General features: G+C 37.7%; 1 protein-coding gene across 2 annotated transcripts; it reads right to left on the bottom strand.

Moving 5' to 3' along the window:
• Nucleotides 1–4,371: 4,371 nt before the first annotated feature.
• Nucleotides 4,372–16,599, bottom strand: steap4 (STEAP family member 4). Of its 2 annotated transcripts, XM_058376363.1 has the most exons (5): nt 16,245–16,598; nt 15,176–15,621; nt 9,168–9,695; nt 7,303–7,467; nt 4,372–6,959 (listed from the first exon to the last, which is right to left on the bottom strand). In XM_058376363.1, the coding sequence occupies exons 2-5, from the start codon at nt 15,617–15,619 to the stop codon at nt 6,687–6,689; spliced, it is 1,410 nt and encodes a 469-aa protein (XP_058232346.1). In that variant the 5' UTR covers nt 15,620–15,621; nt 16,245–16,598; the 3' UTR covers nt 4,372–6,686. The 2 variants fall into 2 exon arrangements, with proteins under 2 accessions (XP_058232346.1, XP_058232347.1); XM_058376364.1 differs by lacking the exon at nt 9,168–9,695 and having other exon boundaries at nt 16,245–16,599.
• Nucleotides 16,600–24,030: the final 7,431 nt, after the last annotated feature.

Genomic DNA, 24,030 nt, shown 5'->3' with positions numbered 1-24,030 from the left:
ACCAGTGGAAACAATTGGCACCAGGCTCATGATGCTCACTGATGCTGGACGTGTGTGTGTGTGTGTGTGTGTGTTTGTGTCAATTAGCTGGAAAAAGGATGACATCAGGATGGACTGTGGGAAAAGGCAAGCTGGTGTAGGCAATGTGATGCTCTGGGTAATATTCTACTGGGAAACCTTTGGCATTCACATGAATGGTAGTGGAATTTTTTTTTTTTTTTGCAATAAAACTAACAATAACATTACATATTAAATTACACTGATCAGGCAAAACACTGACTGGTTCTGATAAAAAAAAAAAAATAGGCGTCACGATACACAGCTCATGATGGGTCAGGGCTGTTTTGGCAGCAGAAGGGGGAAGAACACAATATTAGGCAGGGGGTCTTAATGTTATGCCTGATCCGTGTAAAGAGATGACGTGTCACAAAGAAATAAAATCCCACGTTATAATGTCTGTTTTAATATAAATGCTTCGAAATGTCTAAAAGGTTTGGTATATGTGTGCATGTGTGGGACTTCTAAGAGGTGCTTCATGCACTCATGCAGACGATGAGTTTACTTTCATCTTTATGAAATGAGGCCAGCATCTTTTTGCTGAAGAAAAAAGAAATAGATTTTTTTCTTTTTTTTTTGTTAAAGAACTGTGTATCGTCCATCTTGCAAACTGTGTGCTCCTGCTAAACCTCAGCACCAGGTTTCTCTCTCTGTCTCTCTGTCTCTCTCTCTCTCTCTCTGTGTGTGTGTGTGTGTGTGTGTGTACGTGTGCATGCTGGGTCTTTGACTGAAATCCCATGGGTCTTTTATAGAGCTCTACTTAAAAAAATAAGCATTTACTCTCCATCTCAGTGTTTATTGTCTGTAGATGAATGACTCTGAAATGAAAATTCGATTTAATTTAATTTCTATTTAATTATTCTATCATTTCTATTTAATTAAAAAAATGATTCCTACAACAAAACATTTGCTTTCTATTTAGCTCATGACTTGACCAGTAGTGACCATTTAAACAGAAATTAGAAGCTAGATTAGATAATATTTAAAAAAGCTTTTATTCATTTTTTGAATCTTTTTATACAGTTAGTGTATTTACTCTGTTGACCAGAGACAAATAATGCCACATTTATACAGGAAGAATCTGAGATATAATGTTTTGGATGACTGATTTTTTTTTTTAGTGGCATCACTAATAAATGTAGTTGATCGATGGTAACTATGTACTTGTTTAGTGTTAGACCACTGAATCAGGGCATCTCTTGTAGGGTGTTCCCGGTCTGCAGTGGTCAGTATCTATCAAAAGTGGTCCAAGGAAGGAACAGTGGTGAACAGGGTCATGGGTGGCCAAGACTCATTGATGCACATGGGGAGGGAAGGCTGGACCATGTGGTCCGATCCAATTACACTTAAAGTTTAGAGGATGTTAAGATCTAAGACATCTGCTCGACTGCCATAGAATCCAGACTCAGACCTCGATTGGTTCGTCTGCCGTTTTTATGGGACAAAAATAAGACTTTTGGAAGGATAACTCATACCAACAAACTCTGATTTCAAAATGCAAAGCTTCCACAGTAAATCCATAGAAGTTGGCATAGAGGTCTGGGTTTCCTCTCTACCACCTTGACCAGCTTAGCATGTGGCTTGGCAGCTGGTAGATTAAGCTTGATTCAGGAGCAGAAAAACAGCATGATGAAGAAAAAAAATCGAATGTCTGGTTGCTTTGTGTGTGTTTTATTAAATCATATACTTAGTTTTATTTTTTGACGTCATAGTGGTTTGCACCTTGAGAGTTGTTTACCCCTGCTTCACAGATTTCCTTTCCCAGTCCAAAGACTGTAGCCTCTAGCATTGTAGCCTGATTGACAATTAGTGTGAGTGTGTGTTATTGTTCCCTGTAATGGGTTGGAACCCTGTCCAGTTTGTCCCCCAACTTGTACCCTAGTACCCTGGGATAGAATTAAGAAAATGGATGGATGGATGGATGGATGGATTTTTAATATTGATGGGTGGATAGGTGGATGGATGGATGGATGGTGGATATATATAAATCCTTATATGGTCGAGTGGGTGGATGGATGGATGGATGGATGGATGGATGGATGGTGGATATATATATAAATCCTTATATGGGTGGGTGAATGGATGGGTGGTGGATATATATATATATATATATATAAATCCTTATATGGTCAAGTGGGTGGATGGGTGGATGGATGTGTGGATGGATGTGTGGGTGGATGGATGTGTGGTGGATATATATATATATATATATATATATATATATATATATATATATATATATATATATATATATATATGTGTATATATATACACTATATTGCCAAAAGTATTCGCTCACCTGCCTTGACTCGCATATGAACTTAAGTGACATCCCATTCCTAATCCATAGGGTTCAATATGACGTCGGTCCACCCTTTGCAGCTATAACAGCTTCAACTCTTCTGGGAAGGCTGTCCACAAGGTTTAGGAGTGTGTTTATGGGAATTTTTGACCATTCTTCCAGAAGCGCATTTGTGAGGTCACACACTGATGTTGGACGAGAAGGCCTGGCTCTCAGTCTCTGCTCTAATTCATCCCAAAGGTGTTCTATCGGGTTGAGGTCAGGACTCTGTGCAGGCCAGTCAAGTTCCTCCACACCAGACTCTGTCATCCATGTCTTTATGGACCTTGCTTTGTGCACTAGTGCACAGTCATGTTGGAAGAGGAAGGGGCCAGCTCCAAACTGTTCCCACAAAGTTGGGAGCATGGAATTGTCCAAAATGTCTTGGTATGCTGAAGCATTCAGAGTTCCTTTCACTGGAACTAAGGGGCCAAGCCCAGCTCCTGAAAAACAACCCCACACCATAATCCCCCCTCCACCAAACTTTACACTTGGCACAATGCAGTCAGACAAGTACCGTTCTCCTGGCAACCGCCAAACCCAGACTCGTCCATCAGATTGCCAGATGGAGAAGCACGATTCGTCACTCCAGAGAACGCGTCTCCACTGCTCTAGAGTCCAGTGGCGGCGTGCTTTACACCACTGCATCCGACGCTTTGCATTGCACTTGGTGATGTATGGCTTGGATGCAGCTGCTCGACCATGGAAACCCATTCCATGAAGCTCTCTGCACACTGTTCTTGAGCTAATCTGAAGGCCACATGAAGTTTGGAGGTCTGTAGCGATTGACTCTGCAGAAAGTTGGCGACCTCTTCGCACTATGCGCCTCAGCATCCACTGACCCCGCTCCGTCAGTTTACGTGGCCTACCACTTCGTGGCTGAGTTGCTGTCGTTCCCAAACACTTCCATGTTCTTATAATACAGCTGACAGTTGACTGTGGAATATTTAGGAGCGAGGAAATTTCACGACTGGATTTGTTGCACAGGTGGCATCCTATCACAGTTCCACGCTGGAATTCACTGAGCTCCTGAGAGCGACTTCTTTCACAAATGTTTGTAAAAACAGTCTGCATGCCTAGGTGCTTGATTTTATACACCTGTGGCCATGGAAGTGATTGGAACACCTGATTCTGATTATTTGGATGGGTGAGCGAATACTTTTGGCAATATAGTGTATATATATATATATATATATATATATATATATATATATATATATATATATATATATATATATATATATATATATATATATCATAAGTCTTAAATCCTTATATGGTCGAGTGGGTGGATAGGTGGATGGATGGATGGATGGATGGATGGATAGATGGGTGGATGGATGGTGGATATATATATATATAAATCCTTATATGGGTGGGTGGATGGATGGGTGGATGGCTAATGTGTTTTATTGTTTAACCTGACTTCTGTATTCTAACTAACAGCTAACATTAGCCAGCTAATTCACTTCAGTTGGCTCAGTGTGTGGCTTTTATTTCTTTTTATAAGCAGGATGAAGTATGATGTATGTAAACACATCCATTTTGCAGTGTAGCATTTAGGATGTTATTAGAAATGGTGATATTCTTGAATATTAACACTAGGTACAGAACAGGCCTCTCATATTTAGCTGCTTTTTGCATTAGCATTCTGCTTTAATATTCACACAGTGAAAGGAAGTAGAACTGGTCTCCAAATGTGACTTATTCATAAATCTTTTTTTTTTGCAGTCCATCAATTATTTCCTTCAGTTAAATTTTAAGCTTAGCAAAGAGGTGGCCTAATGTAAGTACTTAAAACTTAAATGACTTAAAACTTAAAAATTCAATTACTTTAAAAAATTCAGCCAAACACAGAACACAGTAAAATGAGCATTGCTTTTTATTTATTTATTTTTTTACTATACCATAGTATTTTATTACTATCTTGATCTTTTTCCATCCTATGAATAAAACACATGAGACTCAAAAGATTGAAATAGCTCATTGGAGTTTATTGAAAAACATATAGAACGTTTCAAGCATAGCATTCACTCCTAGAGTTTGCATATTGATAATTCCCTGCATATTTATCCACATTGCATAATGTGCAGAGAACTGACAGAAATGTATAGATATACATGATATACACCGATCAGGCATAACATTATGAGCACTGACAGGTGAAGTGAATAACACTGATGATCTCCTCATCATGGCACCTGTTAGTGGGTGGGATATATTAGGCAGCAAGTGAACATTTTGTCCTCAGAGTTGATGTGTTAGAAGCACAAGTAAGGATTTGAGCGAGACTGACCAGGGTCAAATTGTGATGGCTAGACGACTGGATCAGAGCATCTCCAAAACTGCAGCTCTTGTGGGTGTGTTCCCGGTCTGCAGTGGTCAGTATCTATCAAAAGTGATCCAAGGAAGCGGCCACAGGGTCATGGGCGGCCAAGGCTCATTGATACATGTGGGGAGCGAAGGCTGGCCCGTGTGATCCGATCTATCAGACGAGCTACTGTTGCTGAAGAAGTGAATGCTGGTTCTGATAGAAAGGTGCCAGAATACACAGTGCATGAAGGGTCAGGGCTGTTTTGACAGCAAAAGGTGGGAGCAACACAATATCAGGTACGTGGTCATAATGTTATGCCTGATGTTATACAAAAGACCTGTATTGGATATTTATTATGTGTAAATGAACATTGAATACATTATTAAATGTGATAATGTGCGGGAAATCATTTAAGAATGCATTATGCAATTTCATCTTGATTGAAATCACATAGATGTGTAATTGACAACAAGGTAAAAGGTAAAAAATTTGTAAGCTTGTTCCTTTGGGGAAACCGTCTGTTAGCCATTTCATACATAGCACTCTGCACTCAGGCAATTTAATGCTATTTTTTAGGGAAAAAATAAGATCATTTTATGAGATCACCAGACTGAAAACTCTATAATTTTGTACATCAAGAAAATTGCTTGGATGGAAAAGTAGATATATTTGCTCAGGGCATTTTTTCCAAATCATAAGTAGTGATATTTGTAAAAAAAAAAAAAAAAAAAAAAATTATATAATATGCAGATTTAATACAATTTAGTTTAAGTAAATTCTGTATAAAAATCCAACGTAAAATACGACAACAGTGGATCAGTAAAATCACAGTTGGTTTCCAATTCACAACATTATTCTTTTCATTAAGTTGAATAAATTATTAAGTACTCGGTGATCACACTTGGTTAATAAGAGGCCTTAGTACCAAGCTGCAATGGTTTGATAACATTTAATTTAGATTGATTTAGACTGTGCATAATGTGGACCGATCTATTTGTGAGGCATGTGAAAGAAGAAAGTCTCTCGGAAGCCAGAAACAAACTTTAAGACACACAACACAGGAAGTGGCTGTCCACAGTTGGATCAATAATAGCTTAAGAGGAAAAAGCCATCGGGAGAACTTTGTGGAAAAATAGCTCAGGAACACTGGGAATTGAGGGGAAAAAAGCACACTACAGAGAACACTACAGTGAACAAAGGTTTACCGCAAAACAAACCGAATGAAGCTGAATGGATTTGATGAGCCACTGGTGTTTCATGCATGATTAAAGAAAATCCTTTATATCACAGCTGATTGGTCTGAAATATTGATGGCTGAATTATGTTAAAATACACATAAAAGAGTTATATAAATATGAATATACCTATAATATGCTATGTGTTGATTCTACAGTAAAAAAGGCTTGTATGGTTGACACTTATTGTGAGTATATGTTCATTTTGCATTTTTTGGAAGGAGTCTCCAGTGTCATTGCTTGGTAAAATCTGTGTGCGTGTTTATTTTTTAACTAAGAGAATGAAAGAAACGCTAGTGTGTGTGATATTATAATGTCAATGATCTAGCTTGTTTTTTGCAGATATTCCATGCCAGTAAACATATCAATAAATGGATAAACACCGTTCTATAATTGCTGTGATAAAACGAATTGAAAAAGATGAACTTCCTTTAAACTCTAGTGCTCTATATAGCAGACTAAATCACACTATTATTTTCCAGTGTATTCTTGCCTAGATATTATAACTCAAACCTAAACTGCAGTCATAACTCATACAAGCAAACCGACAACCTGGAATCTGATTGTGTTCTTGAGCTTTTCATAATATTGCTTAATTATAGAGACGAGTAAATTGTATTCAAGCTGTATAAGGACCTTCTATTTATAAGTAACTTCAAAATGTTTGTCAGAGCAGGCAGAAGCTCCTCAACAGGAATACCAATGCCACGTCATTGCCATAAAGCATATGAACCATGGTTTATAGTATGAGTGGCTGGCTGCTTTTTGCGTTTTTGTGCATTCCAGCTTTGCCCGGTTTCTCCCATCCCTGACGTATGCGAGTGAGAGTACGGTCCAAGCAAGGCAAAATTAAGATTGTTTTTAAAACCAGAACAACGCAGGGAACTACCAGAGCCAGCATGTAGCTTGAAGGCATCCACCATTTGTAGGCCGAGGCATTCAGGAAGCTATCCCATCCATACAGGAAGGCATGAGCGGTGCATAGCAGCAAGGTCAAATAGCCTAGTTTAGACTGGAAAGGTAAAAGAATGCACAATCACCATCAACATCAGCATGAGTAGACTTATATCTGTTGTTTTGATTTGGTTTGTCTGTATAGACACGAATCTATGCCAGAGCAAAATACAGTGGAACACACTGTATTAGGAATTTAATTCGTTCTTAAGGCGAAAATTTTGTGTTGCAAAACAAATAGGAAATAATATAAATGCAGATGATCCTTTCCAGTCAAAAATATTACCAATATTACCAATTCGAAGCGTATGTAAACTACTGAAAGTTCACTTTAAGAAAATGACCTATTACTTCTTGTGTGTATGCAAGACAGAAATTCTACAAAATTCTGGATTCCATACCTGTATAAACCTGAATTCTCTCCAGTTGAGAGCGTTGCTGACCGACGGGAGCGATGTGATTCCCAGTAAAACAAACAATGCAAATCCCAGTATTCCCATGGACAAGTAGGAGTCGGAGCGCCAGGCCCACATATCGTTGAACTCGTATGTTTTGTTCTCTTTAATCTAGAACACAGACGTTCAGCAAGTTAACTGCGGTATCTTACAGACAATTTGTAAGACAAGGTTTGGATAAAAGATCACACTATTGGGTGTTTTTGATTCTCCATAAGCAGACTGTGGCATGGAGAATGAAATGGACCCAATAGTATGTGACGTTGATGTGATTCAATGCATCAGTTATTAGCAGAAAGCAGATGTAGCTTTTACTACCTGTAAAATAGATGTTTGATAATCACTAATTATTTTAGAATTTTGGCTGAATTACATGTATACAGGTGAATCCATGATTAAAATTCTATTTAACTCTTTATACCACTTGTTGCCTCAGGCTTGCTTATAAGAGATTGATACAAATATAAGTCTTATATTAATTTTAAACTTTTAGTCGAATCTTCATCTTGACATTTTTGTACTATATTACTTAAGATCTGTAAAGCTGCTTTGAGACAATGTCCATTGTTAAAAGTGCTAGACATAAAATTCAATTGAATTGACTTGTAACTTGTATTCCTTTGTTATTTAAATTCTATTTCAAAACGATAATTGTGCGAAAAACATCATTAAAAGCATCAAATCTCAGGCAAAAATCTCATTTTACTTTTTTTTTTCTGACAAATATCTGCATTTATTTTTGCTCTTTAATGGATGAAACTAACAAGGTTGAGATTTTATTTTATTTTTGCAAATCAATTAAATTGCAAATCTGGTTAACTAGCATCAATCCAAGACTTTAAGGACATTCTAATGATTTACTTACAATTTTCGTGTAATTAATAAACAACGTTCAGATTATAATTTGGGTTAAAGGATAGTGACCAGCAGCGGATAATAAAATATCACTGAAAATACAGAAAAAAATAGTAAAAAGGGATTTTAAATTAATTTAACCTCTTCCCATGAAATTCGGATGAACATGTGTCTTGTGGAATATTTTAAATACTTCATGTGTGTCAGGTAAAAAGGTTGAATAAATGTAAACTAAAATTTTTTATATCTTGTCCATGAGATGTTAAATGGATTCACACAAGCAAACAAAAATTGTCAGAACTTTTTACAAAAGTATTTTGATGGTTATTTCAAGGTGAAGTTTAATTAAAAAGGCTGTTTTCTAAAAATCTAAAGGTTTAGGATTTTAATTATTTTTTATGTAGCTTTTTGAAAAGAAAATCCTTCAATCTTTTTCATTGAAGTTTTCAAATGTTTTCAAAATCATTACATCTTTTACTTTTACATATATTATATAAATATGAACTATGGTGGTGTATCAATTGGGACACAAATGGCACCCTGTTTGTGGAATCACATATGAAGTCATGTACTTTATTTTACTTGATTTAAATTTTTATTTTTATTATTATTATTATTTTTTTTTTTACTATCTCTGACCTTACATCTCTACCTCATAATTTACTGTAACTCTGTGCAATTGTTTAACTCTTGTTTGCGCTCTGATGGGAAGACAAGCATTTCACTACTGTGTAGGATAAATTTTGATCTTTCAGGACTCTTTTAGCAATCAGGAATGCAACTTTACATTGTTTATATTTGCAACAATAATTTGCTTGGTAAAGAACCAGCCTCTCAAGACAATCTAAAATTAGTGTGGAGTATAAAATAAGATCCCACTATCTTATTGTCTTCATGTACATAAATATGTTTTTGTGTGTAATTTCATACACAATATTTTACCTACAAATACCTACCAGCGATATATAAATGTTGGCCCTTTTATGGAAAACGAAGTATCTGATAGGGATCACCAGTGTGTACAGCACATGCAGAAGAGCGAAAGCCAGTGCCAGCAATCCCAGCTGTTTCCTGCACAACATCCAGCGATCCAGCCAGTCAGGAAAACGGCGGTATTTAGTGCCATTGTAGAGCTGCACAAATGCCGCAATGATACCAGGTAGATAGCACAGTGCCAGCATCACCAGCGCAACCGTAGGAAACACCTTATTAGCCAGTGAGATCATGATGCGAAAGGATTTGTCTTTCTTTTCAACAGCCCCTGCATAGCCAACGTCTCGGATGAGAACATAGAGGAAGACGGCACCAAGGAGTCCAGCACTGATACGTAAAGGAAGCCTCCAAAGAGGGAAGAGTTGAAGCGGGAGATCCTCCAGTTCAGACGCCACTCTCAGGGAGCCTCGGTCCACTGCGGTAAGACCTAGACTGTGGGTTATGTCCACTACTGCCTGCTTGGCATCCACATTGTTGCCACAAATCAATACCTGAAAAGATATTGATATTTTTCTCATTTATTATATCCAAAATATCACAAACCTGAGGAAGACATTGGGGTCAGAGTGCAAGTTTCAGCCAATTTACAATGTCTCAGGACCAGCTGAAATAATGAATTAAAGCAAAATGACCCGTTAGCTAATCACAGTAATGAATAATCAGTCATTTGAAGTCAGAATAATGAGAGACTGCCAGAATAATATCATAATGTCAGATTAACTTGGTTCAAGGTCAAAATAATGATTTATTAGCTCAATATATACAAAAAAAAAATAATCAAATGGTGCATTTAATGGTGTCAAAAAAATTTACTATGTCTTTAAAGGGCAAAACAGATTACAGAAACTGTTCTACCACATAACTAATAGAATTAATGTACTTTTAAAGCAACCTACAGTATTAAGTATATATTTAATTTAGTTTCTAACTAAATCATCCTGATCAAAATTGCCATAATTTTAACCTTTTTTAATTTTGGCATAATTGCCAAAATATTAACCTCAAAAATCTCCGCATCTTCATTCAGCACAGAGACATGCACACACTGTCATGTTGTGCTGCTAACATGCTGTGGTCACTGACTCACAGAGCGAGGAACTGATTGCTTGCCTGGATTTGGACTCTGTGAGCCTGATTGTGCAAAAATCCTCAGGTGACCAGAGTGATTTTTGCTTTCACACTGGCCTTGATTTTACAGATAATAAGCAATAACAATAGTGGCACACACTGAGAGCGTTTCATCCCATTGTTATGTCCCTGCTTTGATTCTGTTCTTACATTGTGTTGATGAAATGGATGTTGAAGCATGAAGCTTTCTGACAGTCAAAGAAACACGTGGATTTTACATTCTATCTTTTGGAGGTAAACATAAATTTGGACACAATGCTCAATATAGTAATTGATACTAAATAATGTGAATAATCAAAAATTCTGAAACTTGTGATGTTTTTTGAAAGAAATTTAAAATGATATTATTATTATTATTATTATTATTATTATTATTATTATTATTATTATTATTATTATTATTATTATTATAGGCCTAGAAACTGACCCCAAAATTTCCAACAGCACCTTAAAAACTGAATAATTATACATTCTGTATAAATGAAAGTATGAATATAAGAATTCAGTAAGTGAAAGAAGAGTTTTTAATAAACGTACTGTATAAATTTGGTACTACAGTTACCAAATACACTGTAGTATTGTATTTGTATCTCACTAGATAGACACTCTATACAGTGCAAAAGTATTTATATGTACGCAATACATACGCAATATGAAGTATTTTTGGCATACGAATGAACCAAACCAAATGCCGGCTAAGTTGCGTGTACGTCCAGGAGCCGTTCAATACTTGTTAGTGTTAGCGGAAAGCCAAGCGAAAGACTTAACCCATGATACCAGTGTTGCCTTCAAATGTTACGTGATTTTTTGCACATTTTTTTTGTTGACAGATTGGTAGTATGGGTGATCTGTTCTATTTTTCGGCCAAGATTGGAAATTGGTAATACTGGAAATAATTTCCAAATGAACCTCATACCAATTGTGAAACATGGAGGTGGAAGTGTTATGGTTTGGGGATGCTTTGCTGCAGCAGGACCTGGCCAACGCACCATCATAGAATTCACCATGAATTTGACCATGTATCAGAAGGTGCTTGAGGAACACGTAAGACCGACTATCTGTCAAAAAACTAAACCTGAAGCGGAACTGGACCCTGCAATAGGACAATGACCCAAAACATACCAGTGAATCCACCAAGGACTGGCTGAAAAGTAAAAAATGGAAAGTCCTAGAATGGCCGAGTCAAAGCCCAGATCTTAATCCTATTGAGATGCTTGTGGGGTGATTTGAAATGGGCTGGACATGCAAGAAACCCCTCAATCATCACAGAGCTGAAAGAATTCTGCAGGAGTTGAGCAAACTTTCCTCAGACCGATATCAGACACTGGAAGATGGCTACAAGAAGCATCTCACTGAAGTTATTTCAGCCAATGGGGGAAACAGTAGCTATTAGGGGGTAGGGTGCCCTAACTTTTTCCTCAGTTAGAATACGCATTTTTTGATGATATCGTTTGTTTAATGAGTAAAACAAGGTTAATTTTGGTTGTGTACCTGCAATTTAATCACTTTCTTTTCCAGAGAAAAATAAAAACAAGATTGGACATAGATATTTGAACATTTCTTAATAAAGAACTAAATATTTAATGGGGGTGTCTATATATTCTGTATTCTGTTTCTATTTGTGGTCTGCAAATGTGGATAAACTATTGCACAAGTCTGTTTTTGTAGCTCATTGGATACTTTGCACTTTGCTCCATGAATGGTTGACATATTAATTGCAGATTCAGTCTTTTTTATATGCACAGGCTTTTGCAAACTGGGATTATTAAAGTGCATTTAAGCAACAGTAAATGCATAAAGCATAAGGCAACACTTTACATTTAGCGTCCCCTTTTAAATCATTAGGAAAGTAGCAAACAATTTTCAACACAGCTTCAGCTGGGAGTCGGCGCACTGGTGCGTGCAGACGTTAATATGAACACAGAGCAAGCCTACAACAAACCCACCACACTAATCCACTGCTGAGCAGCTGCTGAGGTTATTTTAGTGGTTATTTTGAATCAGGAGTGGCCATGAATTAATATATTAAGACCACAAAGCCATTATGTTTCTTGTTTTCTATTTCATTGCCAGGAAATACTTAACTCATGGCAGCCATTGTACTTGTAAAATGAGTGAGACAGACAAATCAATTAAATTAGACCACTGTGACCACAGCAACTTAAGTATGGAGGAGATTGATAATACTACGATTTGCTTTAATCTTGGAATGACGCATACTGGATCCGCTAGCCCATGTCACCTTAAGCGAATCCTCTGACTGAATAGACTTCTTCATCCGTTCCCGACAAATAATTAATTGAAGGCAGCGTATTAATTATGACATTCTTACAACATATTAAGTGGTGGGATCAAGTTCCATAACTCATGGTCGTGACATACTTAATTTGTGACTTTAAAACATTAGCTTGGTGCCTCAATAAAGGCAATTCGTCTTCTTCCTGGTGATAGTTGTTTTTAATCAGCAGCGAGCATGAAGCTGAACCCTTTTTTTAACAGCACACTGGTGTTCTCGACTTATGGGACATTTTCAATCAGTATAAACAAATGAATTATTTATCGCTGCAAGTCTGACAAAATTAATCAGGACACTGATCAGTGGGAGGCGTGTGTATTTCCCTTTGTTGGATAACCTTACACAATTTAAGTGGTAGATGATGATGATTTCAAAAATTAGATGCTTATGAACAAGCACTTGTGACATCTCAGAGAGCAGAAATGGGTTTGATATCATCATTAACATTTGTGTGGGAAAAAACGAACGTTTTTGGAAAATTTTCCATGAATATATTGCCCCTACTAGAAATTGCATTTATTTGTCACATATACATTACAGCACAGTGAAATTCTTTCTTCGCATATCCCAGCCTTGGAGGTTGGGGTCAGAGCGCAGGGTCAGCCATGATACAGTGCCCCTGGAGCAGAGAGGGTTAAGGGCCTTGCTCAAGGGCCCAACAGTGGCAATTTGGCGGCGCTGGGGCTTGAACCCCTGACCACTGCCCCACTGACCCTGCACTCTGACCCCAACCTCCAAGGATGGGATATGTAAAGAAAGAATTTCACTGTGTTCTAATGTATCATATATGTCACAAATAACGGCTATTTCTATTCTGTTTCTACTAGGCTAGATAAAAACGCTAAAATACTATGAAAGACTATAAATTCTTAAAGCTTTGCATGTCTACTTTTTATATGAGACATTAACCACCACTGTGGAGTGTGACACACCATGAACAGACACACCGAAACAGTCACAAATGTCATTTTTTGGCCTCTGTCCACAGAGGGGGAAAGTCCACTCTGTACACATTAAATTGAAAACGTATGGGTGGTGTGTAAAATATAAACAAACTATCAGTAACATATCAGCTATGTGCTATGTAAGCTTCGAGGTGAGGAGGTAGGAAGATTCGAGGACTTTGTCGCATAAACCAGTCAAAGCCGTGTTAAATTTATTCTGTAATTATTAGAGAGTCATCTGACCATTTTACTCGGTTTTTAACTTAGCTTAGCTATCAGTAAGAGCTTTCGACTGGCTATGAGATTACATACAGGTATCTATTTATGGATTTATGTATTTATTTATACCGCAGGGTGCTTAAATAATCAAAAATGCTTGGTGTTATTTTTGTGCAGAAAGCCCAGCTCGGAAATTAGCTCTGGCTGTAACATGATTGACAGAATAAAACATTAACGTGCTTATTTTAATGAGTTATTGTTTCTATAGCAACAGCGCATACACAGGGACTTGGAAGTAATAATAAAAAAATAGTCAAAATAATTTAAAGTTAAGCCTATATTGTTTATTTTGTTATTTATTTAAGTTTTAAAATCGGCTACATTAATAAATTAAACGTGTTTAATTGTAAGTGGATGGAAATCTAGTAGAATAACTTTAATGCTTTAGACTATGCTGTTATGCACTTCTGGGGGTAACAGTGCTCTGCGTGTGCTGTGCCACCCTGCCCTTAACCACCCCACCTCACAGGCTTGAATTATTTACATATTACAGTACTAGTCCTACAGTATACAGTATACTACAGTATTAATCCTTACATATGTTTCCCATCGTTAAATAAAGCTATTTGTGTAACTGGATTACTACCACAGCTACTGCTACTTTTTCATTTATTTAACTACCATTACTGCTGAATATAGTAGATGTGTATAGCAGATGGTCTAAACTACTATAGTAACTGAGTTAATTGCCTGTAATGTGCTAACAATCTTTTGTTATATCACAGCGCTGTTAAATTCTCGGTACGGATCAGTCAGAATTTGCCATAATATTAGATTTAACAATAGTAGCAGCTATAAGGCAAAGCAGAGGTTTATATTTATCTGTAGTATAAAAGTGTAAAGGTCTACACAGGTTCTAAAAGAAAACTGAAAAGATTTCATTGATAAAAAAAACGATGATTGACAATGTTAAATGTTTTTTTTTATTTTTTTTGTGCAAAGATGCTTAAAATGAGTCAATTGAAGCTGTAAGTTTTCCAACCTGGGAAACTCTTCAGGATGGAGGACTTTGTGGTTTCTTGAAAATGCCTATTTATAGCTGTGGTAACATGAGTGAGCCATGAATTTTGTGTTTCAAATGACGTGTGATTAAATAAAATGTATTGCTGTTAAATGCAGTAGTTTAAGATAAAACTCTACACTCAAAAAACATTTTTAAAATGCTATTTATCTAACACTTTATCACAGATTATTCTATAAGCAGGCGATTGCTTCTGAAGTAATCGGCTATATTATAAGAAATAAAAATAAAATGAAAACAACAGAATGATCTGCGTAGGTATGGGTATTATGAATGCATACATTTGTGTGAATTTAATTTTACCTGTCTGTTGGCATCCAGCCCCCCTGACTGCAGTGACCAGGCTGAGATGGTGTTGAAGGCTTTGACAACATGTGCCACAGGTACCAGCATGCTCAGATACTCAGCATTCGATTCTGTGTACTCATGCCTCTTCAGATTATTACTGACATCCACCAAGACCTTTCCTTCAAGAACTGGTCTCAGAGAGGGCAGGAAGTCATAGTTCTTTCGATGAACAGCCACAAATATCACGTTTGCTCTCTGAGGTGCCTCTTCATATGACATTACTTTTGCCCCCTTGGGCAACAGAGCAGAATTATTAGGGTTTCGGGATCCGTAGACAACTTCATACCCTGCTTGAAGCAAGCGAAGCCCCAAAGATCGTCCGAAGTCCCCTGTGCCAAAGATACACACCGTCTCTTGTTTGCTGTTTAGTGCTGTCATGGTCATGGTGTCGTGCTTCATCTCTACTCGCAGGCACATGGAAAAGATTAGAGTGGATTTGTATGGTGGAGCAGAAGTACAAGAACATCAACATCAAAAACCAAGGACGAAAAACATAACAACAAAACTCCAAAACACCAGCATGTAATAAAAAAGAAAGAAAAACAACAGCACATAAAAAGGGCTTATTGCTGATGAGCGTGTGTCGGACTGAGAGGCCACTTGAGATCTGGAGGATGTTTACAGTAAGAGGGGAAAAGAAATTGTAAGAGGAAATTAACCTAGATGAATCTACTGATGCTTTTATTCATGCTCCAGCAAGGCTCTTAACCTTCATCTGCTCAGCTCAATTGTAAGTCACTGAATTAAGTGTCGGGCAAATAAACGAATAGAAATGTCCAATCAGCAAATGGAAATGGTCAATCAACATGTATATGATGTTTGATAAGGACTTACCCTTGATGGTTTTTAATTAATGAGGTCATGTTTGTGAAATTGCTGTGTGTTTTTGGTTTGTATAATATGTTTTGCGCTATAATGACCTAAATTTTGAATTCCTCATGATAAAAGAAGCTTTTAATATCCTGTTAAAGACAATGGATTTGCCATGTGTTAAAACCCTCCAGGCTGAGAATTCCTTACTTACTTGCTGCGTAACAACTTCCAGTTGCTCAGTGTTGAAGGATATGCCCCAAGAACCACCTTTGCAATTTCCACACCTCTTTAAATTGTCACCTTGCTGATAATGATCAACTCTCGATGTTATCCTCTTGCTGGAGAACCTTGAAGTGATAGGTATTTTTAATAAGCTCTTCAGGATGTCGTTCCTGAGTGGATCTTCTCACTGATTTCCTCCAAACACTAGTGTCCTGGATCATGCTCCAGTGATTTACTACTGAGCAAAACAGGCTTGTGCTCCATTAAGAAGTTGTGGAAATGACTGTCTATGTGTGTGTGTGAAGGTGTGTATATCTGTGCCCCTGTGTGTGTGTGTGTGTGTGTGTGTGTGTGTGGTTGTGGGTATTTGTTTTTGGTTTTTTGGACCGCCCACAGTTTTTGCGAGGGTGGGACTAGAGCACAAGGTTTAGACATGTGCGGGAAATTCCAGATCTGAAGACAGTGCAGTTCTGTGTGTGTGTGTGTAAGAGAGAGAGAGAGAGAGAGAGAGAGAGAGAGAGAGAGAGAGAGAGATCAGGGTGTAACATGCTTGTTTTGCTCTATTCCCGCATTTGTTTTTAATATTTTAAGCCGGGCCGGGCCTGTACTGGAAGTCACGTTGTGCAACCATGGAATATCTGCTGCACTGAGACCTGCCAAATATTACAACACTCTGGAAAAGTGACATTATTTCAGTTTGAAACATTTTGTACTTTCACTCATTTCTCAAATTTGTGTAGCTACAGTTAAGGTCAACCTCAGATTTTAGGACAGTACAGTTGTATTACTTTACTGTATAACAGCTGATATAACAGATTTCCCAAAGTTTTTAGAAACAGGTTTTCTTCATATTCGTATATATATGTATGGTGATAAATGACAAAATCACCTCTAATTTAATTATGATTATTATAAAAAAAAAAAAAAAATCATCAGAAGGTCAGTTTCACAAAGAGGAAAGGGCAAAATGGCCCCCCAAAAAATTCTTTTGACACACTTTCTTTTGTCTATGAGAATAAAAAAATTTTTTAATTAGCAGCATACCCAGCAGAAGCACAATGACTGAAAGGTCAAAATATAGAGAGAAATTATGGAGGTGGATTCGGTGTTGTCCATTCAGTGCAATATAAAAGAGAAAAAAGTTTGACATAAAAAAGTCAGGGAAAGTATTACTGCAGATTGACCGAGTTTCTGCTCAGACCTTGAGAAAGCTTTTTCAAAAGCTGATTAGCAACTGGAACCTACATATGAGGAATGCTGCACAATTGCACTTAACTATATGGTGTACGTTTAGAGGAGGGAAATTATTTTAAAATCGCCTAGGTGCCATCCAGATGAGGGAGAGTTTCCTGTTGAGACAAGGTTTCTTCCTCATATCGTCACAGGGAGTTTTTCCTTGATCCTTTTGGCTCTGGCTTGCTCATTAGGGATAAATATAAATGTAAATTTTTGTTCTGTCATAAGCGGTAATACAAATAAAGTTCAGCAGAATCTTTGATTGTCAAAAAAAAATGACACTACTGGAATCCTGTTCATATATTGGATTGGGTCTAAAAACATTTATTTTTCAATAAATTAGTGATCTAAACATGATATTCTCTATATATTCTCTCGTATAGTGTCAATTATCTTTATTAATACATTAACTCACCTTATATTTATATATTTATATATTTGTGGTGTGTGTGATTTCACACATGAAAAATTTGTTATTTATCACTAAATAAATAAATAAAACCCCCCACAAATTAGAAAGTCACCTAGTCCATCATATAGCCCTGTACACGCACATCCACACCTAAGAGCAATTTCACAAAGGCAATTCACCTTCCATGAATGTTTTTTCAAGCCATTGAAACCATTGAACCTGGAGGACACCCACATGGACAGGCTCAGGAGCCTTAAAAGGAGTTGTGAGGAGAAAGGTTGTCTTCAGCATCACTTAATTATTATTATTTTTTGGTATATTTGTTGTAAAACTGTACAGTGTCCCCGTAGGTTTAAGCTCAAAATACCATTAATGTAATCTTTTATATATTGTTAGTCTTAACAGAAATGCTTGCAGAAATTCAATCCAGTGATTTTAGAGTTAACCACAAATCGGATTCATTTTTCCATTTGTTCAAAATCTGAAAAGAATTATTTTGGCTCGAACAGCGAATAAGAGGTCATGATAATGAATGGAATTTGGAACACAGCGATCCTCTTATCTCCGTGCCCGGCACCCGCAACCCAAAATAGAGGTCGTGTCTTCATAGATAATTAGGCACTTTCATGGTTTCTTACAAAGAAGCCTAAGATGTGATGTGACCTCTCAGAGAATGCACATTAGCTGAGTGTGTGTGGGTGGACTATTCTTGTATATGAGCTGATAATAGTAGGTTGGCCCAACCGTAGGTCATCCTTACCTGTAATTATAACTGTCTTTATCTGCCTGCACTTACTCATTCATTTATGATGAATAGGAGTATTAGGGTGCACATCAACATATTTTTATGTGCGTGAGTCCGATTTCCGTGCACATGTTGCGTATATAGTTACCAGTGACATATTACACATTAAAGTCCATCTCAGCTTGCAAATTCATTTGGAAATGCAAAGAGCTACTGGATGGATGTGTGTAATAAAATATCAAAAATGTCTTATGAGCCCGGTTGTAATGTCAAATAGGCAGGGGGGGGTGAGAAATTATTGGTAGCGATGACATTTCAAAATTGTTATTAGGAATGATCCGACTGTAAACAATATTGTCTCCACCGTCATGTGTCATATGAGTTGAGAAATAGTTTTTTGCTGCTTCAAAGATTCAAGCAAATGTAAATACCTAAAGCAGTGTGCTGGAAAGGCTGTTGTGATGCCTAAGGTCCTTAAACTCGTTGTCGCATTAATTTGTGTTTCGGACATGTGTTTCATATTAACCCACATTAACCCTAAATGTCCTGTGGCTGCAATTTGTGTATACAAAAGCACACTCACACTCTAAGGAGACTGAAATCCATTCATTTTCTTACTGCTTATCATACACGGGGTGACAAGGTACATGGAGCCTAGCCCAGGGGAAATAACACACACACACACACACACAATTTAGAGATGCCAACAGCCTACAGCACATGTCTTCATGACCTCAGGAGGAAACTGGAGTACCTGGAGGAATCCCCCAAAGCACTTGGAGAATAAAATCTCCAATCTTGGAGGTTTAAAATGCTAATTACTAAAGGACCCAAACCGCCTAGAGCACGTACTAGTACTATAGTGGGCTTGAAAGAGAAATGGATGGAAAATGACACAAAATTATCAAAGTGTATAATTAGCATAGCAAGGCTGTCATCTTTTTAGCCTATCTAGCAACATTGAAATGTTTAACCAGCTACAAATAGTGTTGTCCTTTGCACCATTGAGCCTGGCAGTGGCCCCTTCCACCAAGACAATGTCTCTAAAATAAGCTAGCCAAGTGAACGTTGCAGGAGTGGATGGCTCTATCCATAACTTCAAAATAGTCTTTTTTGGCAGCAGCATCTTTCTACTTTTGATAAAGAGGATCAGTGTAAATTATGAAAGTAATCCCCAGAACCATACAATGATGTGTGATATGGGATATTAAATAAACAGTTTGAAATGACACACGCTAACAGGTTTGACGTTAATTAATACATTAATTAACAAACAAACAAACAGACTCACTTCCTAGTTAAGGTAAGCTCTTCAACGGTGTGATTACTACCTGCATTAACTCATCATTAGTTCACTTTTGAGCAAGTATTATCAAGGCATTAGTTCTGTAATGTTATTGTAAAGTGTTTCGGTTCCATCTTTTGACTATATCTAATGACTAACCTAGTTAACATAACGTAATAACATTTCATTTCATTTCATTTCATTGTCTGTACCGCTTATCCGATCTATCCTCGGGTCATGGGGAGCGTCATCGGGCATCAAGGCAGGATAAACCCTGGACGGAGACGTAATAACATATGATGACCCATTTACCTTATTTATACAGCTGAGCAGTTGAGGGTTAGTAGCCTGGATTAAAAAATCCAGAAGTGGCAGATTGGTAATCCTGGGATTCAAACTCACACCCTATCAATCAGTAGTCAGATGCCTTCACCACTGAGCTACAACTGAAGAATCATTTTTAGTAGTTATGGATATTGCAAATAATTGGCTGTGGCTTCACTGTAACTAGCGATTTGCTATGTCACACATGAAGGCTGTGCTCATTGGTGGTGCATTGAAAAGATCAATGTAATTTGGGTCAATTTGAACTTTGAGCACACTGACAAGATGTCAAAGTCTGTGTTGCCTGTAGGCAAAATAATCAATCTGCCCATGTTGGAAAAATGCTTGTTTTTATGATTAAATTCCGATTAAAGGTGTTGAGAGTTTGCCTTAGCTAATTGTTAATAAAGGAGGTACTAGTTTACCATGAATAACTGATATTCTTTTGCATCCATACTTAAATCTACATGTATACTTTCCATCTTTAACCTGACTCAGGAATCGGAAACCAGCATTCACAAAAGGATTTCTTTCTAGTACACCATCATAGGCATGCTAGGACCTTGAAGTTGTATTCGTTGGTTCGTGAACATGAACTGAAAATGTCATGACTGTCCACATGGTGTTCATTTGCAGGAATGTTTGTTTTCACCCCCACCCCCCCCTTACACACCCACCCCCACCCGCACACCCCCCGCGAAAACACACAGATGGTCCCTGACCGCACTGACCGCACTATAGCCTCCTACCACTGCTTGTCTTTATCCGCTTGCAAAATACTTGCATGTCCTGTGGCGTATTACACAATAACGGCATCACCAAAATATTGCCACATCTTTTTCTTCTCTCACTTTTTAGTCACTCAGGCAATGCTGTAATTACATGTACGGTGACTGCGAGATAATCACCATAAACAATGACACAAAGGCTTAACAGCACAAAAAAATAAACCCCTATATGTCCAGCTGGGATATCATGATTGACATGTTTTCTCTAATGTTGTGGTTGTATGTATCTAGGATGAGTACCTTGAGAATGCCGTGTTTGTTGTGTTCGAATGCCTAGCGGGCTTTGTCGTTTTGATTTTTGATGAACCGCATCATCCTTCCTCGCTTGATTAGAGCACTCACAGGAAACATGCTGCAGAGAATCGTGCGCTCCGTGATCAAATTTAGGTCAGCAGTGTGCCTCTTATAGCAAGCTTTTATTATTATTATTATTTTTTTTTTTTACTTCTAGTTTCACATAAACAATTTCATGTTCACAGTTCCTTCAGAAGAATCTTCTGAAACCCGTTGTTCTAAGACAACATTTTCTTCTTGGAAGAACAGATAAATACTGATTAAATCACACACAAGGGAGGAACTGGGAATTCCAGGCTTTTCCTCACAGCAACTGGCACCATGTGTTCAGAGTTTGAAGAGAAGCCAAGGACTGCTCAGCTTTCCTGGACTGCTCCATGATCTGTGAAAACAAACTGTTACTTATGGTGTTGGAAGACGTTTAATAAAGATTGCTAAATAGTGAAGGTTTTATTTCATGGTTTTAGAGCATTTCTAAGAAACCGTGCTTATTTATGAACACAAAACTGGACAAATCACAATTTAAGGAGCCTGGGATAAGTAGATCTGGGCCATTATTAACTCATGGTATTATTAGTCAAAATCACCTGAGGGACAAGTAGGTTTAATGAACAGAAAAATGTTTTTAAGATGGTGGGGGTGGTGGGTGGGGATGTTTGATTCCTGCCTCTGACCTGTGATTGTGGAGTTTCATGTTCTCTCTGTGCTTTCCACCAGATACTCCAGTTTCCTCCTCCAGTATAAAGACATGCATTGTAGTCTGAGTGGCATGTGTGCCATGGGCTGAGTGAGTATGTGTGAAATTGTGCCATTTGCCTTGTGCACCAAGTCCCCTGGAATAGTCTTTAGGTTCCTTGTGCCCCTGTGTAGGCTGAACAGTACAGAAAATGGATGGATGGATTGATAGTACACTATAGAATGGGTTGCTTTCAGGAGCTCAGTGAATCCAAGCATGGTACTGTGATAGGTTGCCACCTGTGCAATAAGTCCATTCGTGAAATTTCCTCACTTCTAAATATTCCATGATCAACTGTTAGTGATATTATAACAAAGTGGAAGTAATTGGGAACAACACCAACTCAGCCACGAAGTGGTAGGCCACGTAAAATAACACACAGAGTGGAGTCAGAAGAAGTCGCCAACTTTCTTTTGAGTCAACAGCTACAGACCTCCAAACATGTGGCCTTAAGATTAGCTCAAGAACAGTGCATAACAAGCTTCATGGAATGGGTTTTCATGGCTGAGCAGCTGCATCCAAGCCTTGCATCACCAAGTGCAATGCAAACTGGCCCGCACAGAGTCCTGACCTCAACCCGATAGAACACCTTTGGGATGAATTAGAGTGGAGACGGCGAGCCAGACCTTCTCGTCCAACATCAGTGCCTGACCTCACAAAATGCACTTCTAGAGGAATGGTCAAAAATTCTCATAAAAACATCCCTAAACCTTGTGAAAAGAAAGAGTTATAGCTGCAAAGGGCAGGCCAACTCCATATTACAATCATGCAGACATCCCAAAACTTTTGGCAATATAGTGTATGTGATAAAGCTTGTCTATTGTTAGCCAAGAAAATAGATATATAGATATTTTTTCAACTCAAAACTGCACCAGCTCCTCTTTTAAGAGGGAAAATTGAGAAGAGACAAGAGATAAGGGGATGGAGACTCCAGTGGGTTCATCTGTTTCATACTAGATTCACATCTTGATTTGCCCGATTTAGTTTGTGTCATGAAATAATGTTGCCATGGCAGATCATTTGGTTCACATGTTTTGATTTTTACGCCGGATGCCCTTCCTGACGCAACCCGGGATTGGGACCGGCACTGAGCGTTAACCCTTCAGTGGCTGGGTTAGCCCCCTGCCTGAGAATCGAACCCAGGCTATGGCAATAAAAGTGCGGGATCCTGCCTCTAGACCACCAGGAGGCAAAAGATACAAAAAATAAGCTGGTAAAATTTTCTATATAGCCATAAACTAATGATTCAAAGGTATCTATGCAATCATGTTAGCTACTTATTTGGAACGTCGTAAGCAAGGAATTTTATATAACTGGACTTTTCTATACCATTGAGTTTAATCTGTTGGTTTCTAACCTTGCAGACGTTTCTCTTTTGAGTTCAGTGTGGTCATTACAGATCCAGAAGAACAGATATGTATCACTGTATACCCAGGTCTAAGAGCCGAGATAGAAATGACCACTGCACTCTCACCATATACAAGCACAAAAACAAACACATTATCTTAAGTACAGTTTGTTGTCCATAATGATAGATATTCTTGGTTCCAGGCAAATCATGACATGCACAGACACACATAAGTGCACATATAATAAAAAAAAACCACATTACTATGCTAATTCGGAGAGGTTAGATTGTTTCAAAGGAAAAGAAAAAAGTTCCTGATTGTCTCTGACTAGGTTTTCTTTCTGTAGAGAATTCTCTCAACACAGGAAATGTGCTTGCAAAAAAAACCTCCTAAAAACAACCTCATTTAGATTACAATCGCTTGGAGATTAGAACGAGGATGCCTGCATTTACAAAGAAGCAAATATTTTCACAAACACTATACTACCCACCATATAAATCTTAACTCCAAGCATAGACGTACTGAATTTTTTGTTGTTGTTGATAGATTTCAGTGGAATTTCCAGAGTGACAGCTAACAAATGAATGCCCATGTGCATTAAATAGG

The sequence above is a fragment of the Hemibagrus wyckioides genome, linkage group LG23 (assembly GCF_019097595.1).
Source record: "Hemibagrus wyckioides isolate EC202008001 linkage group LG23, SWU_Hwy_1.0, whole genome shotgun sequence".
Taxonomy (NCBI): Eukaryota; Metazoa; Chordata; class Actinopteri; order Siluriformes; family Bagridae; genus Hemibagrus; species Hemibagrus wyckioides.
Note: the sequence above shows the minus strand (reverse complement) of the source record. Positions and strands in the feature narration are given on the sequence as shown.

What these genes read in the sequence shown, in the direction of transcription:
- steap4 (XM_058376363.1), bottom strand. Translation starts at nt 15,619, where the DNA reads ATGAAGCACGACACCATGACCATGACAGCACTAAACAGCAAACAAGAG. An exon ending in CCAACATTTATATATCGCTG is followed by an intron (nt 7,468 to 9,167) that starts GTAGGTATTTGT and finishes TCTGTGTTCTAG; the next exon opens with ATTAAAGAGAACAAAACATA. An exon ending in GAGAATTCAGGTTTATACAG is followed by an intron (nt 6,960 to 7,302) that starts GTATGGAATCCA and finishes TTACCTTTCCAG; the next exon opens with TCTAAACTAGGCTATTTGAC.